This window comes from Colletotrichum fructicola (assembly GCF_000319635.2).
Source record: "Colletotrichum fructicola Nara gc5 chromosome Unknown KSG_Nara_v1_contig10, whole genome shotgun sequence".
Lineage (NCBI taxonomy): Eukaryota > Fungi > Ascomycota > Sordariomycetes > Glomerellales > Glomerellaceae > Colletotrichum > Colletotrichum fructicola.
Genome location: NW_027094060.1, coordinates 2,453,757 through 2,474,365, shown reverse-complemented (window position 1 = coordinate 2,474,365; position 20,609 = coordinate 2,453,757). Strand labels below are relative to the sequence as shown.

General features: G+C 52.3%; 7 protein-coding genes across 7 annotated transcripts; 4 read left to right on the top strand and 3 right to left on the bottom strand.

Annotated features, from left to right (window-relative positions):
• Positions 1 to 1,757: 1,757 nt before the first annotated feature.
• Positions 1,758 to 2,119, top strand: CGGC5_v016199 (uncharacterized protein; the record flags this gene model as incomplete). Its single annotated transcript, XM_066153481.1, has 2 exons — positions 1,758 to 1,877; positions 1,931 to 2,119. The coding sequence occupies 2 exons, from the start codon at positions 1,758 to 1,760 to the stop codon at positions 2,117 to 2,119; spliced, it is 309 nt and encodes a 102-aa protein (XP_066007189.1).
• Positions 2,120 to 2,585: 466 nt separating this feature from the next.
• On the top strand, positions 2,586 to 3,431 carry CGGC5_v016198 (uncharacterized protein; the record flags this gene model as incomplete). The annotated part of the gene is made up of 2 exons (XM_032020284.1): positions 2,586 to 2,616; positions 2,668 to 3,431. 2 exons carry the CDS (start codon positions 2,586 to 2,588, stop codon positions 3,429 to 3,431), a joined length of 795 nt encoding a protein of 264 aa, XP_031882620.1.
• Positions 3,432 to 3,834: 403 nt separating this feature from the next.
• On the top strand, positions 3,835 to 6,288 carry CGGC5_v016197 (Heterokaryon incompatibility protein 6, OR allele; the record flags this gene model as incomplete). Its single annotated transcript, XM_032020285.1, has 1 exon — positions 3,835 to 6,288. The coding sequence occupies one exon, from the start codon at positions 3,835 to 3,837 to the stop codon at positions 6,286 to 6,288; it is 2,454 nt and encodes an 817-aa protein (XP_031882617.1).
• A 392-nt stretch (positions 6,289 to 6,680) lies between these two features.
• Positions 6,681 to 8,486, bottom strand: CGGC5_v016196 (uncharacterized protein; the record flags this gene model as incomplete). Its single annotated transcript, XM_032020286.1, has 1 exon — positions 6,681 to 8,486. One exon carries the CDS (start codon positions 8,484 to 8,486, stop codon positions 6,681 to 6,683), a length of 1,806 nt encoding a protein of 601 aa, XP_031882618.1.
• Positions 8,487 to 11,712: 3,226 nt separating this feature from the next.
• On the top strand, positions 11,713 to 13,731 carry patE-1 (Dehydrogenase patE; the record flags this gene model as incomplete). Its single annotated transcript, XM_066153480.1, has 2 exons — positions 11,713 to 12,296; positions 12,351 to 13,731. The coding sequence occupies 2 exons, from the start codon at positions 11,713 to 11,715 to the stop codon at positions 13,729 to 13,731; spliced, it is 1,965 nt and encodes a 654-aa protein (XP_066007294.1).
• An 837-nt stretch (positions 13,732 to 14,568) lies between these two features.
• patE-2 (Dehydrogenase patE) lies at positions 14,569 to 16,404 on the bottom strand (the record flags this gene model as incomplete). The annotated part of the gene is made up of 1 exon (XM_032020288.1): positions 14,569 to 16,404. The coding sequence occupies one exon, from the start codon at positions 16,402 to 16,404 to the stop codon at positions 14,569 to 14,571; it is 1,836 nt and encodes a 611-aa protein (XP_031882541.1).
• A 2,051-nt stretch (positions 16,405 to 18,455) lies between these two features.
• CGGC5_v016193 (PI-PLC X domain-containing protein 1) lies at positions 18,456 to 19,263 on the bottom strand (the record flags this gene model as incomplete). Its single annotated transcript, XM_032020289.2, has 3 exons — positions 18,456 to 18,512; positions 18,602 to 18,915; positions 18,993 to 19,263. 3 exons carry the CDS (start codon positions 19,261 to 19,263, stop codon positions 18,456 to 18,458), a joined length of 642 nt encoding a protein of 213 aa, XP_031882623.2.
• Between the last annotated feature and the right edge of the window lie 1,346 nt (positions 19,264 to 20,609).

Here is a 20,609-nt window from a genome sequence, read left to right as displayed (position 1 = left end):
CCGAACTGACCTCACCGCCTCGTCGCTGGCCACGAAGCGCTGGTCTCTTGAGATCGAGGTATCGGCACCGATGCGTCCTCACACAGCATCTAATACGATCAGCTGCTAGAGCTTGTGTGCGATCTCGTAGATGCCCAGCCAGCATTTCTGCGTTCCCCGGGAGTTCCAAAGGCAGCCGGCGGTATTGGAACTGCGGCTACTGCATGCTTTCCGGATCTCCGGACGACGAAGAAGCAACAAGCGACAGCGGGCACTCCGACGAGAGAAAACACATTGATTCGAATAGATTATTGGAAATGAGGCTGGTTCTGATGGTATCGCGCTGCCATTCCCAAGCATTTCGATTGCTGTCGACAAGTGTTGGTGGTGTTCACTTGAACCCAGCTGAACATACTGCCTGTCTCAATTGCTTCGTGGCCGTGGACCTGCCATCAACCGGCTGCGGTCAATTTGTGGACTTCGCCGAGTTGTACAGCTTGAACATGATTGCCTTCGAGGCAGATACCGCATCCATGTGTGTATAGTTCCTTGGCGTGTTGGCGTCTTCGGCGATGGCTTCACTCGATGCATCGCTTAGAAGCCCTCAGTGAAACTGCGAGAGTCAATGAGCTGACCTGGGCCACATTGAATGAGCAGGGGCTGCGGGATAAAGCGAAGAGTAGGTACTCTGTACGTCAGCTGCAGGTGGCCCCTGGAAAATGCGACTTTGCCCATTCATCCATGTCCAACAGGCAGGAATGTCGTGGTTGGTGTCGCAGAACCTCGCCTCCCAGCGGTGAATCCGGTATGTCGCCAGCGTTGTCTTTCGTCCCGACACATAGCGACAATTCCCGCATCGCTGGTGTAAGGTGAAGATGGCGAAGGCTTCATGATCGACGTGTCGTGCAAAGAGGCGTTGAGGATGCAACATGGCGAGTCACGTCGAGAAACATGTTTCTGTCGATGAAGTTGTAAGAGTCAGTCGCTGCTCAGTAGTTGCTCTGTGTCTTAGTCACTCAGGGGCTGATTAGATGAGATAAGCAGCCGCAAAAGCCAATGAGTAGGTGATCTCCCGGCCAAGAAGACAGGGCATCCATCCCCTGGAGCTGCCAGCTTTTTCTGCTCAAGGCCCCTGTTGCTGCGAGAAAGTCAATTCTGCGCTCAAAGGGCACTGCTTGGTCTTTTTTTCTGATTTTCTCCGAGTCGCCGAAACTCTGCTGAACTTTTGGAGGATTGACGTTTGATCAACTTCATGATGCGCATTTCTTCATCGAGCTTCTCGGAGCAAACATCTTCACGATCCTTCTGGCAAGCAAACACGGCAGAATCGTTGCGCCGAACGGCAGATCCCCCCCTGTGCCATCATCCCCGACTGATGACGCTGCCACCCGCCACCTCCCAGGATATCTCAAACCATCAATCAACACAGGCATCGTAGGCATCAAAGCCGACCTTAGTGGAGCGTCCAGCGCGATCCTGTTGGCTAAGACCGGCAATTTCATCCCCTTTCAGCGAAGGATCCTCAAGGACATTCATGCTGCGAGGCGGACCAGACATGAACCAACCCGCACCATCTCCTCAAACAGTCATCACTGCCTCCCTCCCACATTCCCCCTTGGGCCATGGATGGAACTCGGCTGAAGTCGCCTGCCAATTCGGCCCAACTCCAGCGCAGAATGGATCTCGCGAATAGGGGCAGCTCCAGTTCAAACGGACTAACATCGGATAGACGACACACCGAAAGCTGACAGCCATGACAGCGGCCCTGCGGTTTCGCCATGCTTGGGCCCGGGCTCCCAAACGCAGCGCCGCAGACGAATGACGAGCCGTCGTCGCGATGTCGCTCTGCACATCTGCGAAAATGGGGAAACCTGGGCCGTCGGAAGATCTGTAGCAAGGTCGACCGTCCTATCCCTTTTCTTCAATCGTTGACTAACAATTTATTCTTCAGCCCGTCTGGGCCAGGGGCTACTCGACCGTGTTTGGGCCCGTTTGCCGTTCTCCGATGTTTTGGGGAGCATGGTCTCATCCGAAACATTGGCCCGACAGGGACGGCCTCGTCTGTGACTTTTACCCCCCCCCCCCCCCCCCCCCCCCCCCCCTCTCCCCCGCCATCAGCCTCAACGACCTCACTGGCTGATTTGCTACCTTGCGCTATGTTCTCCATCTTAATTGTTACTGCCCGTGGTATCGTGCAGGTCAAACGGCAGAAGATCGCCGTGTTGGCAGTACGCATATTCGGTCGGATTTTCACACACAACGGCGCGCATGCTGGGTGAGCTCTGCTTCGTCTCTGTCGCTCAGCCTCAGTTCCAGAAACGTGCCCCTGTGACAGAACTGCGTCGCATCTCCAGCTGGATCTTCGTGACATGGCGGGAAGGACATCAGCAAGCGCTGAGGGAGGGGGCTTTGACAAGCTTACTTCAATGTTCAGACCATTTCGTGGGGATGGATCGATGTTATTTAAGATGGCAGGTGTCCTCGATTGAGTTGATCGAGGAGCTAACCAGAAGCATCGAATACAAGGCTGCAGTCGTCTAAACATATCCCTTTTTAGTAATTTGAGGGTATTTTGAAAATACCTCTTCCCTTCTCTAACTTTCATCATGGTTCGTTTCTCAGTTGCCGCAGCACTTTGTAAGTCTTCCGCGACTCAAAGCCTCTCTGTCTCTCGCTAACGTCTTCAAGTCGCTGCATCAGTCCTTGCTGCCCCAAGCCCGCTTTCACCTGACCCGGCCGGCGCAAAGAACGTCGGCAACGGCCAAGGTGCCCAGTTCATCGGCGGAGCCTGCCTGAGCAGCAAAGACTGTGCCTCCACATGCTGTGCCACCCTCAACGGCGCCGGCATCTGTTCCGGTCTTGGAGCGCAGTTCCAAGCAGGCAAGACCGGATGTGGCTTCGGTGACGGCGGAGCTGCCGCCGCTTCTCCTGCTGCCGCACCATCAATGGCCGCCGCCGCCGCCCCAGATACAGGAAACACAGCCGCTGCAGCAGACACCGGAGCTGCGGGCTCGCAGAACGTCGGCAAGGGTAACGGCCAGCAGTTCATCACCGGCCAGTGTCTCACAGACGCCGACTGCGCGTCGGCTTGCTGTGCAGGTCTCAATGGCAAGGGAACATGTTCTGCCGTAGCCGTGGCCAACGCGAACGGCAAGACGGGGTGTGGCTTCGGCGGCGCCGCGGCTGGCGCTGGATCGGGGACCGGCGCTGAAGCTGCGGCGCCGTCTGCACCTGCTCAAGCTGCCCCGGCTGCGGGCGGTAACACGGGTGCGGCTGGGTCGCAGAATGTAGGGAAGGGTAACGGGCAGCAGTTCATCACGGGGCAGTGCCTCTCGGATGCGGACTGCGCCTCGGGGTGCTGCGCTGGGCCCAAGGGGGCATGCTCTGCGAGGGCTGTGGCTGAGGAGCAGGGCAAGACTGGCTGCGGATTCACGGCGGCTGCACGATTCTGATAGTTGAATTCTTGGCATACATTTGTACAGTAGCGAGTATTTAATGACGTGGATTTTGGCGTAAAATGGAGGGGCATAAGAGCGATGTCAGGCACACATGGATTTTAATAGAGACGAAATGGATAAAACTTGATACACTTCGCAAGGCAGAGATCACTCGTCGTTATGAGCTGCAAGGGCGATCATTCAGACTAGAATAGGCAGCAGGATGGGCGAAATTAGGCCCGTTCGTCTACTTTCTCAGCATGATGTCCTGATTGAGACAGCTGAAAGGCGCTTGTGCATTAGGTTGGACAGGGGGGCCAGGAGCTGAAAAGTCAGATGCCGCCTTGTTTTCTGGTGGCATTTTGTCTGACTTGCAACACGTTCTTTCCAAAGCTAGAGTAAGGTTCAAGTCTGAGCGATGAACCCATACCAGTATCGGGCTTTGGGGCCGGGTGAGATTCGGCTGCTCCGTCTCCACCCGGCGCCGGACCCGCGTCGAGACCTCACCGGGACCATTCTCCACCATGAGCTGTCCAACCCAGCATTTCGGTGGGCGTCAGAGGGACCGTACCTAGAGCACAAGCTACCATACGAGGCCGTATCCTATCACTGGGGAAGCAACACAAAGACACCCTTCAAGGTTCTCGTGAACGACGAGAATGCCGACAGCAGCACCCCGTTATCAGTCATCCCATTAACCGCATCTCTACATACCCTCCTCCGCCAGATTGCTTACACCGACAGAGACCGCGTAGTCTGGGTCGACGCAATCTGCATCAACCAAGTCCGTAGCGCCGATAACGTGGAGAAGGGCGCGCAAATCCGCATGATGCCCGACATCTACGGCATCGCCGCGCGGGTACTGGTGTACCTCGGGCCGGCCGCAAACAATAGCGACCTCGCCATAGCCTTCCTCGAGCACATGTCCGACTTTGCAGACTACCTCGACGAAGTCCTCCCCACGGCCAACTTCGCGGCAGCCTTAGCCGCGGGCTTCGCGATGCCGCCGCCGGACGCGCCCGACTGGCCGGCGCTCCGCGCCTTCTTGCGCCGCCCTTGGTTCCGCCGCGTCTGGGTGATCCAAGAGTTCGTCAACGCCACTGAGCTTACCGTCATGTGCGGCGCGCGGGAGATTGACTGGCGCAGACTGTTCCTTGCGACGCGGGCCTACGTTGACAACCTCCGCCTCGCGCAACAGGGGTACAATTCAAACTGGCTCATTCCGTTGGTTCTTCTGGTCCCGTGGTACCGCCGGTACAGGCTTGATAAGTGGAGACTTGCGCATGAGGGGGCGAGCGCGATGCACACGACTGGGGATTTCCGGCTGCGGCGCGCTGGGTATATGAGTTCCGCGTACATGTGGTTCGCCTACCGGGAGGAGACGGAAAACGACAGGTGGAAGGAGCCGGTACCTATGAAGCGAGATTTTGCGGCGATTTGCGAGTATGAACGCTTAGCGAAGCCCAAGATGTTAGAACACAGGGCAGAAGGGAGGGTGTTTCCTTTTGGGAGGAGAGGGTTGCTCGAGTTGTTCATGATGACGGGTACGTTTCTAGCCACCCAGCCTGTAGACAGGATCTATGCCTTGTTGGGACTGGCGGAGGATGTCGACGGCGAGGAGTTTGCGCCCATTTACTCGAAAGAGCAGACCCTTGCAGCGGTGAGCAAGCGATTCGCGATCGGGAAGATTGAGCAAGGCCAAGGAGCCGAGGTTCTAGCTCGCTCAGGGTTAAGATCCAAGAAGTCTATCAAACATGCTGGTAAAGAGGGAGAAGTACCGTCGTGGGTACCTGATTGGACCTCCGTCACCTATGCTCAAGACAAAAGACCTGGGTTCACCCTGCGATCTCACGGCAAGGAACGTGAAGAGGCCGAGTCGATGGAGAGCAAGAACAACGAACCTGGCGAAGATGGTACGAACTCGGGACTTCGGACGGAAGGGGGTGATGAAAAGCCACTTGAAGATTCAATGCGTTTATACACAGCCTGCGGCGACACGAACTTCTACCACCATTTCGACGAAACACGAAACATTCTGTACGTCAAATCCATTGGCGTCGATAGCATAGCCGCTATCATCCCCGGACGGCTCAGGTTGGGGGCCTTCATAAACGAGTTCCTGATCATGGCCACGTTCCATGTCGCAGGCATGGAGTACCCGAAGGGGGAGAGGCTCGAGGATGTCATTTGGAGAACTCAAATCGGCAACCGGACGTCGCAGGGCGAAGTACCGGGGCCGGAATATTTTGAGCTGTACCAAATGGTCAAGAAGAGAGACCGTGACATGTTCATCTTTGTCGTCTTCACCTGGGTGGTAGCATGCGTCTTGATGTCGCCTTTCGCACTCGCCATCCTGCGGCGACTACCGCTCTATCTGGAGATCTTCATCTTAGCCACAGCCTTTCTCAAGGGGAAGCTGCCTTTGAAGTATGCTAGGCTGTCTGTGGTATGTATTCTCCTCCTGCGATGGCTGTATTGGGTGTTTGCCATACCGCTATTGTTGTTTTCTCTCTATGTGGGAGTAGCCAACATCTGGCAAAGGGAGTTTCTGGTGGCTGTCTCACAGTTCGGGGTGACTTCGGCTTCAGACGTTGGCTCACTTCCTCCCGAATGTGCTATGTACACGAACCAGTTGTCGAACATCGCCAATAAATATGAGCTTGCCGTCACCAAGCAGGGGCTGCTTGGGCTGGTCCCGCTGTGCACGGAGGTGGGGGACAGGGTTGGTGTGATCCACGGCTGTGATGCACCATTTGTTCTGAGGCTAGATGAACAGAAGGGGCTTCTCAGAGTGGTTGGAGAAAGTTACATCCACGGCATCATGGATGGAGAGCTGGCTGGGGGGCTTGTTGAGGAAGTTGGTTTGTACTGAGTATAGAACGGCTATGGCAGGGATGGATGTCGTGGAAGAGGACTCGCTATTCAATAGGCTCGAAAGTCCAATGGCCTGGGTGCCCATGATACCCACGATCGTGGGTTCTTCCTGAGGCGTATCCATGGCAAAGGAGCCTATCCATGGATACCCACGGGGGCCCACGGGCGCTGGGTAATACCCATAGATATGGATATGGGTAACCATGGGTATCATCAAGCCAACTCACCAAGCACAATCTGTGCGTACATCTCACTTCATAAATGCTTGAGCGCAACGATTGAAAAAAAAATGTAATATTTCTGTTTTACAACAAGTCGCTATGATTGCCTATGAAGAAGTATTATCATTACCAATTAATCATAAATATGGAAGGTTTATGCAATCTCGCTTCACAACTTCTTGAAGCATTTGTCGCCAAGCCATCGCCCGATCTTGACTGTTGGTACATCCACCACGCGGTTGAAGATGTCGCTAACCCACAACAGAACCAACGTATTAAGGATAAAGCTTCCCCAGAACGAGAAAGCATACGCGCTCCAAGCCGTTTCGAACATCGAACCAGTCATCTTCAGAGGAAAGTTCTCGAGAGGCGCGGATGCAAGAGAGTGACTCTTCATCAGCGCGGCGTTGGCGGGAACCAACCACCGTGTGCCAACTGCGTGGTTGATGAACCCGTGCCACAGGTAGATGGAGTAAGAGATACGTCCAAGGTATTGGGCAATGTCTGTGGTGAAGAGCCGTTGGAGTAGTGGCTCGCCCTGATCGTAAGTGGTGGTCGGCGCCGATTCTTCTTCCAGCTTTCCCTTCTCGCTTGTGTGCAAGACTGTGTTATTCTTGTGCCAGGGTGATCGGGTTCTGAAACCGCCCAACAGGTTTGCCAAAAAGCGCCGGATATTGATTTGCGGTGAGTACATCAAGGCAATGATGAAAAGAATGGACCCAATGGCGTTCCAGTGAAGCTGTACTTGAGCGTCCGAGCCACGATAGCATGACAAGACGTGCGATGACAGCCAGTAAAATCCTGAAGACGAAGCTCCGTTTGTCTCTGGGTAGGACATGAGATGAAGGCCACAAACAAACAGGGCAATCGTCCACACATGGCGGAAAGTACCCGTCAAGTACGCAAACGCACGCCGGCTGGTTGAGGTGTTGCATCGCGGGAGGACGTCGTGCAATGCGTTGGGAGGGGCAGCGAGGGAGAACTCGGCCAGCAGAAGTCCGGTGGGGAAAAGAGCTTTATCCCAGTCACCTAGGTGAACTAGCCAGCCGGTGAGAAACATCGTTCCGGTAACGCGGATAGACTTGTGCACCAGTGAAGAAGCAAGGAGAACCACCAAGACGAGCAGCGAGCCCTTGATGGCAACGTGAACGGTCCAGAGATGTCCATTGTAGGCCATAACTCCAGCGTCATCTTGGTGAGCAACGGGCTTGAACGGGTTCATCAGGCTGACAAAGTCCCCGAGCCAATGCTGCATTTGGCCGGCGAAGGTGTCCACGACTGGCGGTGCCGGCGCAGATGTTGGGTCTCTGATGTAAAAGCCGAAGTGTACCATAATAGCGATAATGGCGGTAGAGATGGCGACGGGGCCGTACAGGCGAATTGGGCGATGCAAAATAGACGAAGCAATGCTTCGGAGCAGATGCTCGTCTTTATGCTTGTAAATCATCGTCAGGGCTCTGATAGACAGCACGTAGCCGGATATGACGAAGAGAATGGTCACGGCGGACCGGCCGGAGTGTAGAATCCTAACGATTGATTTCTGCCAGACGATTGAGCCATCGTCGGCTGAACCGTATCCCTGGCCCAATTCGGGGTACCAGAGGTGAGAGTAGTGAGAAATGTAGATAATGAATGAGGCTAAGCCGCGAAGGCCATCGAGGTAGGTCGTGGAATCGTAGGCTTGAGACGTTGAACTCCTTCGGAACTCGACAGAGGGGCTCTTCGTCGGGCTGAACATGAAGGACGGGAGCATCAGGCATAGTATCGACATGAGATAGCCGTTTCTGCGAGGGCGGCTGGCGGCATCGCTGTGGTTGTCGCTGAAGAATGAAGAGACAGAGCTTCTCGCAGATCTGATGGATACAAGGATAGGGCGTTCATCCTTCTTGAAATCTCGGTAGCAGCCGTTTTTGAGGGAACTGCGCGACCACGGGGACGCGTCTTGACCCTCGACGAAAGGATTGACGAATCGCATGGTGGAGACAGTGGATGAGCGACGTCTTGGCTGGGACGCCGACGAGGACTTCCGGCGAGGACGGAGGAAAGAGGTACTGGCGCGACCCATACGTCGTGGCACCTGTTGAACAAATACTGCAAGTTTCTTCCAGGCTGGAGGGTTGTTGTCTTCCATGTTGAGCCTCGGTGGGTGAGCGATGCGGAGGATATAGGCGCAGTTTAGTAAAGAGATGTCTGGAGATTTAAGGGTCGGCCTCTCTTTACATTCTGCGGGATTGGAACTGTCAACAAAACGATGTCGTTACGATGATGTTGATCCTACTTCACACCGACGCCGCTTCCGGCTGAGTGGTAAGGCCGGACCCATTGAAGAAAGGTATCGAATAAACATCATCGGCAGCCTATCCTGATGGTGATGTGAGAGGCCCAGACGACTGACTGACGAGCTGTCACTCCCCGGCTTGTCGGAAGCATAACGAAGATCTTTTCAAATTCGGGAGAAAATCGCAGCGGCTGGAATGGTGCCAAGATCAACAACACCCTAAAGCCGAATGTCTCAGTCTCTCTCCCCCGCATCTTGCAGTAGACCGGGCCGAGGCCTCGAAAGCGACCCAATACCATCCGCAGCGTAGACCCAATGCGGAAACTTGAATCAAATCAGTCGGCTAAGCGATGGTTCGTCAACGATTATGAAGTCATTCCGTCATGTCTCAGGTGGGAGACGAGGTTCTGTGTAGGGCCAGGAGGATAAGAGCCGCGCCTATTCAAAGTATGTTTGCGGCTACGAAAGTTGATGTCTATCGAGGATCGTCATCGAAAGAACCTGATCAATGTCAGACCACGGGAGAAAGAAGTTATCAAGAGGAAAGAAGCTTGACAACGAGATGAGGGCCGTTTACGAACACAGATGTTCGTCTTTTCTTCAAAATGGCTTCACGAGGTTTGTTTCAGTTGTCATCTCATCACCCAATATACAATCCACTTGCTGTTTGGTTTTAATCAGGCGTAGTATACGTAAATCTCTTCCGGTTCTTGCACCTTCGAATACCTAAGGAAGCCCGGAGACCATCTGACATTACGAGACATCGTCTCGCGTGGAAACGCGACTGAATCCAGGAGAACCTGGCGAGCTAAGCTTTCAAGGAAAATACAACGTTCTAGACAACATCGACAATCCTTGCCAGTAGAAGAACGGAACCATACGCGGTTAACCAGGGTCGACCAATGAAGTGGCATATTTACCAACTGGCAGCTGCCAGAAGCTAGCGGAACGCGTCATTCGTCGGTTGCTGATCAGGGCTATCGTTGAACGCACTGACCGAGAGGCGAAGAACTGCAGTTTTGATCTTCCATGACGATAATTATGAATACACAAACTAAACCTAGGTTGCAGATCTTTCACGCCCTCAACTTCCAGTCGCGTTCATGTCTCATGTCGCAGATCGATGGGTGACGGGTCGGATCGGGTGGCACCTCGTGCCGTAGATCAGAGGCCGACCAACATTATGAGCAAACCATCGGGCCGGATTCAGCACATTTACATAAGGCTTCTCTTTTGAAAGGAGGGGAGAATGATTTGCGGGTAGGTTTGATGTTGGTTCGATTTTAGCGACGTTAGACTAGCCCAATCCGGCCGACGTTCTAAGAGTCTTGGCCATTCACATCCGGCGAGTGATTGAATGCGGTCATTATTGTTAATTGGATTGGCATCATCATGCGGCCCGAGGTCAATTACCCGACGGAAAGGCTCCAGGGCAAATGTGTTGTTCTGGTGGGGATGTTTATCGTTCGACGGAAGGCTCGAAAGCTTGGGGCTCCTTGTTGGACACTGTGACACAGTAGCAATGAGCTACGTGCCTCTCGCGAACAACGTGTCAATCCGTAGAGAGGATGTCAAAAGTAAGACAGTGGAAGAAAGATATGAAATTCAATAATCGTGCGCTCAAGTCAGCATGTTCAAGGAACGATGCTTGACCATTGTGTTCTTCGAGTACACACGTTGCCTTTGAAGCCTTTGAAGGGTGAAGTGCCTGGATTTCCCTGATGATCAACGGTTTTTATTGTTGAGCCTTTGAGAATTTACCCGCTGCCACAACCTCGCATCCGCTTCTTATTGGATCTCTCCTCAAGTTCTCCAATTTACATGTTGGAAAACATGCGACGAGTATGCAACTCACGACGAACATCTAGCATTTATGAACGATTCTTTAGTTGGCATCTAGCATGCTGAAGTGCCTAGAGTTATGAAATGCCGCTGTAGCTGTCATTGTAATGGATTATAAACCGGGCTTGAGACGAAACCCATCGGAGAGGTTAGACGTCTTCCAGCTGATCTTTTGTGTGGCATTCCATGCATATCGGGCTGTCACATCTTTCTCATTTGCGCATGTGATATTGACGATCTTCTTGCAGCGTGCCAATAGCTGTGGCTGTCCCCGCCCTATCTAGACTGCCCCTCTCGAATGCCCTGCTGCATGACAGCTGAGATCTCATCAGCCAAGAGCAATCAATATGTACGAGCCAATCGAGAACAAGAAATCAGAATCATGTGCCTAATGAGGGAGCATTGAACAGCAGCCAAAGTATTCCCATTTGTTTTCTCTTGTTGTTCATTGTGCGTGAACCGTAACCTACATGTAACCAAAGCGATCTCCTGTTCAAACGTTCGTCAAGGGTAACTGGTACAACCACTGCTCGACTGAACACGCATCCGCTCTATTGCTGCATTTTGCTACTGTGCTGCTCTTCCAACACAGAGATCCATGGATTAGGGCATTGACCCACCCGTCACCACTCACAAGGCTGTCTCGTTGGGTCAATCTGCCCCGTTGCTGTCCGATGCATCATGCACGAAGGTGCATGTATCTGGAAAGATCATCGCAGAAATCACCACATTCGAGCATATGACTGCATCAACCTCATCCTTTTTGGATAGCAACTCATGCGTTACCTCATAGACCCCACGTGGACATTAAGCAACCCGACCTTGCATCCGTCTCGATTCCCCCCTCTCTCGTATTTCAAGTCTTTTGTGGTGAAATTGTTTGGAGCCCTGAGTGCCGACAAAAGGACGCTGCATGGTGTCACTTGAGAATTCCACGCAGCCGCTGCCCGCAGTACATGCTAGAATGTCTGGACATTGTCACCTACTGATTTCTTATTTATCGATGGATCACATTGTGAATTTCTGTATGAAGTAAAAAACTTGCCTTCACTTCATAGTTGGGTCCTCAGATAACCCGAAAATGCGCGTTCGTAATTCCTTCCTTTCTCTGACTCTTGTGCTTTTCGCCGTTCGTGCCCTCTCCGCACCGATCTTTAACGATGAATTTGCTGCGGCATTACAGAGCATTGGGATCTCGCTATTAAACCCTATCCTGTCGGCTGTAAAAGCCGTTCTCTCGGGCCAGGGTCTAGTGCAAGGTGTGCTTGGTGTCGTTGAAGGCGCCCTTGGAACCGAAGCAACATACGACTATGTGGTGGTAGGAGGCGGCACGGCTGGCAACGCTATCGGCTACAGACTTGCAGAAGCCGGCCACTCAGTCGCCATCATCGAAGCAGGTATTTACTATGAGATTGCTAAGCCCGTCTTGGGGACGACACCGGCTGGCGACATCATTGGCATCGGGTCGAGCATTTATGACACCGTCCCTACGGTTGACTGGGCATTTCAGACGGAGCCCCAAGTCGGCGCCAAAAACCGCAAAATTCACTATGCCCGAGGCAAGTGCTTAGGTGGCAGCTCGGCCCTGCATTTTATGATCCATCACAGAGGAAGTAAGGGCTCTTACGATATGTGGGCTTCAGAAGTTGGGGATGACAGCTATCAGTGAGCTTGACACGGGTCGTTCAAAACTGTACGCAAATTGCTAATGCGCCAAAGATTTGACAACTTTCTACCCTATTTTGAGAAGTCAACAAACTTTACGCCTCCTGATGCCACTAAGCGCCGATCAAATGCGTCGACACAATATGACCCCGATGTATTCAGCTCACCCGGAGGCCCTGTGCAAGTCGGCTACACAAACTGGGTGTCAGCTTGGGCGACATGGTTAGAAAAGGGCATGCAAGCAATTGGTATGGAACGCACCACCGGTTTCAGCAGCGGCAATCTCTTAGGATATCACTACTCGCAGTCCACAGTGCGTAGCTCGGACCAAACCCGCAGCTCCTCCGCGGAGTACATATACAAGGCCGTCAACGAGAACCTGGACAAACTCAAGGTCTATACCCAGACCATGGCCAAACGCATCGTGATTAACGAGAACAACACCGCTACAGGGGTTGAGGTCAAGTCTCTGGGTGTAGGCTACACTATTCACGCCTCAAAGGAAGTGATCGTCTCAGCAGGTGCCTTCCAGTCTCCACAGCTTTTGATGGTCTCAGGTATTGGGCCAACTGTTACTCTCGCCGAGAACAACATCCCTCTCCGAGTAAATCTCCCCGGGGTTGGACAGAACATGTGGGACCATGTCATGTTCGGACCCGCCTACGAGGTCAACTTTGACACTCTCAACCGCGTTCTTCATGACCCGGTGGTGCTCGCCCGCAGCCTCATTGACTACATCAACGATGGTACAGGGCCCCTGTCCTCCAATGTCGTTGAGTTCATCGGTTGGGAAAAGCTGCCGCAGAAGTACCGCGACACTTGGTCTGCCGATACCCAAGAAGCCTTGTCTCAATTTCCTGATGACTGGCCCGAGGTTGAGCATATCAGTGGTAACGGCTACATCGGCAATTTTCGGTTTCCAGCGCTACAACAACCGCTCAATGGAAAACAGTACGCAACGATCCTGGGTGCTATGGTAGCCCCAGTCAGCCGGGGCAACGTAACGATCAAGTCCTCCGACACTGCCGTTCTGCCGCTCGTCAATCCAAATTGGTTATCTGCCAAGGCTGACCAGGAAGTTGCTGTTAGCTGGTGGCGTCGGATGCGGGAGGTTTGGAATACAGACGTGGTGCAAGAAATTGTCATTGGCGAGGAATACTGGCCAGGCCTGGACAAGAATACCGATGAGGAAATCTTGGCTGTAATCCAGGATAGCCTGATGACTGTGTGGCACGCTGCCGGTACCTGCAAGATGGGGAAGAGGAGCGACGATATGGCGGTTATTGATAACGAGGCCAAGGTTTTCGGTGTTCAGGGCTTGCGAGTTGTTGATGCATCCAGCTTTCCTATTCTGCCTCCTGGCCACCCTCAGAGTACAGTTTACGCGCTGGCCGAGAAGATTGCGGCAAGGATCATAGGTGAAGGAACTATTTAAGCAGAAGCAAGAATCGTCAGAGAGCCTTGAATAACAGGCAATCATTCTATCTCAGTGGTGATATTATCAAAGTTCATCTCAAGTCTTTCTTCAGCCTATTGAGCACGAGTCCATGTTGATTTGACCGAGGCGCCCGCGCCTCCACAAGGGCAAGTAAATTGACAACGCAAATAACCTAACCAAGCAAAGTGAGGCCATCACCACTACCCAATCGATCAATCCGACACCCCTCGATTGAATTGAAATATTTGATGTCTTATACTCTAACCAATAGGAGGCCTTATATAGGCCATCGCCCCACTTATAGGTATGCCCAGCCTATAGGCATACGTGAGGGCATACGTGAGGGGCCCCCTTAGGGGGGGGGGGCTTGAGGGTCCCTCCAAAGAGCCATCCAAGGGGCCTTCTAAGGGGCCCTCTAAGGGGCCCTCTGAGGGCCTACAAGAGGGCTTATGAGGCTGTAGATATCCTCAAAATTACCCGATTAAGTAGTCTATATGACGTCATTTTATGTAGTGATTGATTTGTTTTATTTGAAAGTTAGCTAAGTAATCAAAAACACAAAAACAAAGAGCCAAGTTAACAAGTATGGGGGTCAAAATTTGCTTTGATTGCCCTTGTGGAGGCGCTGCGAGGCGCATCACTAGGGCACCGGCATATGTGAAGGCTTGAATTCCTACTACGATTGAAAGTTGAGGACTTTTCATAAACCAGTTACTGTCGAGGAAGCTTGCATTCACTGCGGTTTGAAATTGTATACTCAAACTGGACTTTTTTCGACCTTCCGTTGCACCGTTTCTGGAAATCTGCGCTGTTACTATGGCTTTTGGAATATCCTCAAAAAGTGCCTATGATGTCATCTGCAATCTTTTCGGCCAGTGCATACACAGCAGACTGTGGGTGTCCAGGAACTCCAAAAGGGAAGGTGCTTGCATCCACAACCCTCAGCCCCTGAACGCCAAATACCCTCCCATGACTGTCAACGACTGCCTTGCCGGACTGGACGTCCTCTTCCTTGCCCATGGCACATGTTGATACAGGATGCCACACTTGGCCGACATTGGCTTTGACGTACTCCAAAATCTCTTCGTCGGTCTGCACCGCGTCTCCAGGAAGTCCTTCTGGGCCAGCTTTAAAGCCTGGGGTGTTGGCGAAGTCTGAAGCCCATGCTGTGCGAAGTCGCTTGACGGCCGTTACGGCAAGCTCGACATCTGCTGGATCAGAGAGCCAGTTCAGGTTGATTTTGGGTGGGGTCTTCAGTACTGAAGGCGATGAGATGGTGACATTGCCTCGGGAGAAGACTAGGGGAAGGTACGCGGCGAGGGTACCGCTGGTTTGTCCTAGACCTGTAGAGAAAGAGCCCACGATAAATGACAGCTGCGGCCAATCTGAAGGAACGGACGCGAGTTTATCGCGTGCATCCTGCGAGAGTTTGGCGAGCGTTGAGTTCGGGAGGCGCTCGTGGGCCAAGAAGCCTGCAGCCGAGCTGTACGGCCCACTTCCAGATCTGAGATACTCTTCAATGAATATCGAGTTTAACGTTGGATCCGCAGCCAGGGATTGCGCTGAGGTCGTGCTAACAGGGTACGCGACGAAGATCTGGATAGGATCTTGGAGGTTCTGTCCTACTCCGGGGACATCGGCTACCACTGTAATCGATAAAGCCTCAAGGTGTTCCCGGGAGCCAATGCCCGATACTTGGAGAAGTTGTGGAGAGTGAAACGTCCCTGCGGAAAGAATGACCTCCTTGCGCGCTGATAGGGTGTAGTCAACACCTTGTGAGTTGACGCTGGCCCCAGTGGCTTGAGTGCCGTTAAACAGAATTCTGGTGGCTTGAGTATGGGTGTACACAATAATGCCCGTATCTTTGATTGCCTGCCGTAAGAATGTGCTCTCGCTGGTTGACCTGTGGGCTTTCTCGGGCTCAATTGTCGATGGAACCCAAGCGCCGTGACCGACAAGCTCGCCACTGCTGAAACCTTTTGGGCTAATTGTCAAGCCAAGGCTCAAAATGACTTTCGCAAGCCATGTCAAAGTCGGATCAACCCAATTGTTCCACGAAACTTGCAAAGGTCCACCGTCCCCGCTGTAATCAGAAGCATCAAACACAACGGTCGCGTTGGTATTCTGCCGTTTCTCCTCATTCGGCGGTGTGAGATGGACAGATCGTTTGAAGTACTTCAGCATGTTCTCCCATTTGAACGAGTCGTCGCCGACAGTTTCGGCCCAGAGACTGTACGAGCCCTTTGTACCACGGATGTACGACATTGTGTTGATCGCGGACGAACCGCCGAGAGTTTTGCCTTGTGCGTAGTGGACCCTCCGGCCACCCACGCCGGGGATCGGTTCCGAGACGAGCGACCAGTCCATCAAAGGCTGTGGGGTGAATTCGGGTGTGGGATCGATGAAGGCAATGCCGGTGAGAGAGAGAAGAGGAACAACGCTATTGTTACCGTTTTCAACCTCGTAGAAGCCGCCAGCCTCGACGACGGCGACGGATGCGGATGTTGCGGCGAGACGGGACGCTATCGTGAGGCCTGCGGTGCCGCCGCCGATGACGACGTAGTCATAGCTGGCATCCCGACCGGGGTAGCCAAACGCTGACGAGAAAAGTCGATCTTGGGCAGCCGCGAGTCCTACGAGACTGGAGAGAAGACATTGCGTCAGCTTCATCTTGATGATCGCTTCGCCGACGGAGGCGCGCTCTTCGTAGCGGACAAAAGCGAGAAGCGTTGAGAAGAAAACATCGTAGAATACAACGGTGGGTGACTCGCATTAAATAAGACTGTTCGTGATGCACGATGATGGCGCGAATGACATGGGCAGTTGTCCTAGGATGATTTCCTCGTATGCTACAGCTGCACGCTCAGGTGAGCGAACCCCGGATAACAGATCACTGAAGGCGGGCAGCAGGGCCCTGGATGGTTGTCCCCGCGCTGTCTTAGGTCGGTTCGGATTCTGTCGTTGCATTGAACCAACCTACAACTTCGATAGTTTCAGGGGGCCCTGGTCGGCTGTCACCACGGGACGGAGTTCTGCTCGGGCGTTGTCATTTTCGGACACACAAAGAGTGTTGTTGTATTGCGTGCTGACCGGATCCGTGGAGAGCAATAAATTGTGCGCGAAAGCCGGGCAAATGTTTGCGAGGGATGCAGGGGTCTCGTTGATACCAGTACAGCCATTGTCAACGCAGCGCAGGAAAAGTCTGTTCCACCTTGTGTCTGTTCTATTTAAAAGCAAATAATGGATTTCTCACAGTTTGGACTTGTATTTGAGAATGAGTGCAACCTGAGATAAAGGTACTCGTGGCGCATGCTCCGACGAACAGTGAAATTGAGCCGTCTTACATGCATGGTAGGCGCAGCCAACCATTCCAGGGCTGAAATGCACGTCGGCTAAATTGTCGTCATATCCCGTTCAGAAGACGGAGAACACACCACATAAGTCGCCCTCCATTTGTACGCACGACTGAAGAGTTCCTCAATTTAGGATTGCGAAATCGACACCCCCTTCGACCTCGAGACCCGGCCGACTACACAAACACCCGACGCAACCTCGACACTGTTGTCTCAACCGGTGCGCCGTTGTGGAGCTGCGGACCCTCCGGCCTACGGCGGCCTGACGTGCTTCTCTCTCCCTTCAACCGACAGTTCAAGCCGCATACGCAAGCTTCATACGCTGCCAGCGACAGACTTCAAATATGCCATTTCCTCGTGTCAGATTCCACAATGCTACGAGAGTTGTGCTGTGGGGGTCGATCTCCCTGGCAATCCTTGCTGGAGGCGTGATCGCCTGGACGCTCCTCTGCGACTGCTCCGGGCCCCCGGGGTCAGTCCCCCCCGAAAAGATACAGCTCGAATGCAAAGTAAGAGAAAAATTGATGAGAGCCTTCAAAGTGTGGCGGCCGTGGTTTTCAACGTCAAGGGAAGTCATTACCATCATCTCCAGGTTCTGCCTCAGCGCGTGGGGTGGGCAGCATCTCGTTGCCGAAGGCCTCCGGTCTGTTGTACATCTTTCACCGCAGGACTCTCTTGCCAGAAAAATACATAATGATGAAGCTGTCACAAAATGGCTGGCTCTTATCGCCTTCGCCATTTATCCAACTGCCTTATCCGTTGGGATGGCCACCATCTCCCCTGACGGTTACTGCGACCCACAATACAATATCCACCGCTTCTGGCCGCCTCATACTCGCGATGACATCAAAGACATACTGGAAAGCTGGACCGGGCTTATAGTAATTCACGCACGAACGGGAATGAGTTTACATCAAATGAACAGATGGCGCCTGACCGTTGGGAAAGCCGTGGTCTGGGGACTGGGAATAGCAGTATGGGTAACTGTCGAGATATACATGGGACCTTGCTGGTACTTCTCGCGAGTTTGGAAAGTATGGTTTACTGTTATTTGCGCATCATTCGCGACATGGTTCATTGCCCATGCGCAAGAATTGATCGTGAGAAGCTGGAGGTCAGTTGGAACGGCACATCTAGAGTTGCTATTTTATATTGGGGTCGTTCACATTGTGAGGCGGGTTGATGTGGATGGATTCTGCGTCAAGCCAACATGTTGGTAGGGAAATTAGCGAGTCAAATGCTCAGCCGAGGAGGGTGTAACTTGGCGAGCATCACCGGGATATTAAGACGATCCAAGGATGTTGCCTGATGAACGACATTGAACTGCTATCGAAATAGAAAGATATTCAACACATGGTGACGGCCCAATCAAGAGTTGAAATGATCTTGCGCCTTGATGGCGTCCCCATCATCAATGAAGTCGAGCTTTGCAATTAAAAATCAGCACTCTCAGAGTCGACGCAAGTTTCCGTGACGAAGACGATTTAATGAACGGCCGGTGAAGCTTAACTTACCAGAATGACGTTGGGTATCTTTCCCCACTTCGCCTTGCAAAGCTTGACTTGTCGACTGATTGAGTCCATCGAGTTGGTAATATTTGCCGCGAGTCTGGTGGGAATCTTGACAGTCTCTCCCTCAAACCTCGCACCCATGGCTATGTTCCAGACATGGTTGATCAGGTACATATACTTTGATTCATCGATGTCCCGTTGTGGCCGGTCGCGCTTGCAGTGAGGGAAGTTGCTGTCCAGTTCGCCATATGGTGTCTCCCAGGAGTAGCTGAACCAGTCCATAATCCACTTCTCGCGCCTAGGCCTTTCGGGGTAATCTGCTAAAGTTAGCATGTTTATCACTTTAAAAACGAATACCCCAATGTTATGTGGGATCTTGATGATTTGTACCTACCCATGAAGACAACAAGTCTGTTATTATTATCAATTAGCTGGCCGAGCGTGGGCCACGAATTGACGGTAAGTTTCTTGTTTGGCGTGAAAGCAATTTTATCCATTCCGACTTTCCGAAAGGCTGCGGCAAAGTCTCTCCCGCGGATGGAAGTCGGATTCGTCAACAGTAAGGTCACCACCTCGTTTGGGTGTTTCTTCATCCAGCGGCTGACCTCTAACAAGAAGTCCTCCAACTTTCCCACGTCAAGGAGCCAACACTTGGAGTGGCACATTCTGATCTCGCCGTACTTCCAGTGTGTTTGAATAGATAGAAATCGGACGCCTATGTCAAGCTGTCGAGTGACAGGGACATTCTGATTGTGAGTTATTCTATCGCCAATGAAGTTGGCGTTGTGCGAACCGACGAAAGTGACGTTTGAGTATTTCCTATTGCAGAGATGTTTGTGGCCGTTGCATTTGCGGGCATCGGCTAGCCCTAAAGCCACGAGGCAGACTAGCAGATGAATGATACGCATGACACTCAGAGGGGGAAAAGAAGAAACACAGGTGGAAGCTAGAACTGATGAGGAATTTGGGGGGAAGGAATAGCAAATCCGAGAATACATTTTAATCGTGAGCGCCAGATATGGACATGTCCCTCCATGGGCCTCCAAGGTTCTGGTATGGAAGTAAGAACGTTGTGGCGTGCGGCGGACGTTTTTTAATACTGGCACGCCACAGCCACCATCAGCGAGGCTGGAGTTTAAAATCGTTGATGCGGCACATATGAAAATGATATGAGCTGGTTCAAGAAATGAAGCTCAAAATAAATGACAAGTTAATGTGGCTTGATCAAAGTTGGAGAGAAGCGTCGATCTTTGACAACCTTTGTACACAAATAAAGAGACTTTGGAGACACTAACTCTGTACGTAATTTGCACAACATTACTGATGTCAAGAGTATCTCTTCGATTGCGATGGGACTACAGTACTTACATGTAGCATCGGCGAATGCTCTCGGCTTTCTCTAAATCTGCTCAACCACAATTTTCGCTAATAGCCCGATAGAAATTTCGATTATTTTGAAGGCTGCCTGGTTTTTGTTTGGTCTTCTGACTTTTCATTTATACTTCTGTGTGGCATGTTTTTTGCTTGCGGGCAAACCTTTCTGGCTGCTGTAAGAGGGGAAATACCCGAGAAGTCACAGAGTGATATTTCTTCGTGAATGGAAGCAGGTCTGCCTTCTTCCATGATTTTGGGTCGGTCTGCGTATCGAAGACCCCATCCAGAGCCTTTTGCAACTTAGGAACAACAATAGAAGACCCGTCCTCCTGGCCAGCGGAAATGAGACTGATAATGCCATGCACATACCCCTGCCACACTTGGGGGGCGGGGGAATTTAGTTGACACGGGGCCAGGGAGCACGAGAAGGCTTGTCTTTCCGGCTGGGGAAAGTAATGTTGAAGAACCGAATAAAACAAGAAGCTCTTCGGTACCCCAGATCTTTTGTAAAGCATCTAGGACTCCGGGATCCTAGCGTCCTTCTCAGAAAATGCCCTTGTGGGCTGCAGCATATTTCTCGAAAGAACTGTTATCTGACTACACTGGTAATTTCTCATCAATCCAGGTCGACGGATCT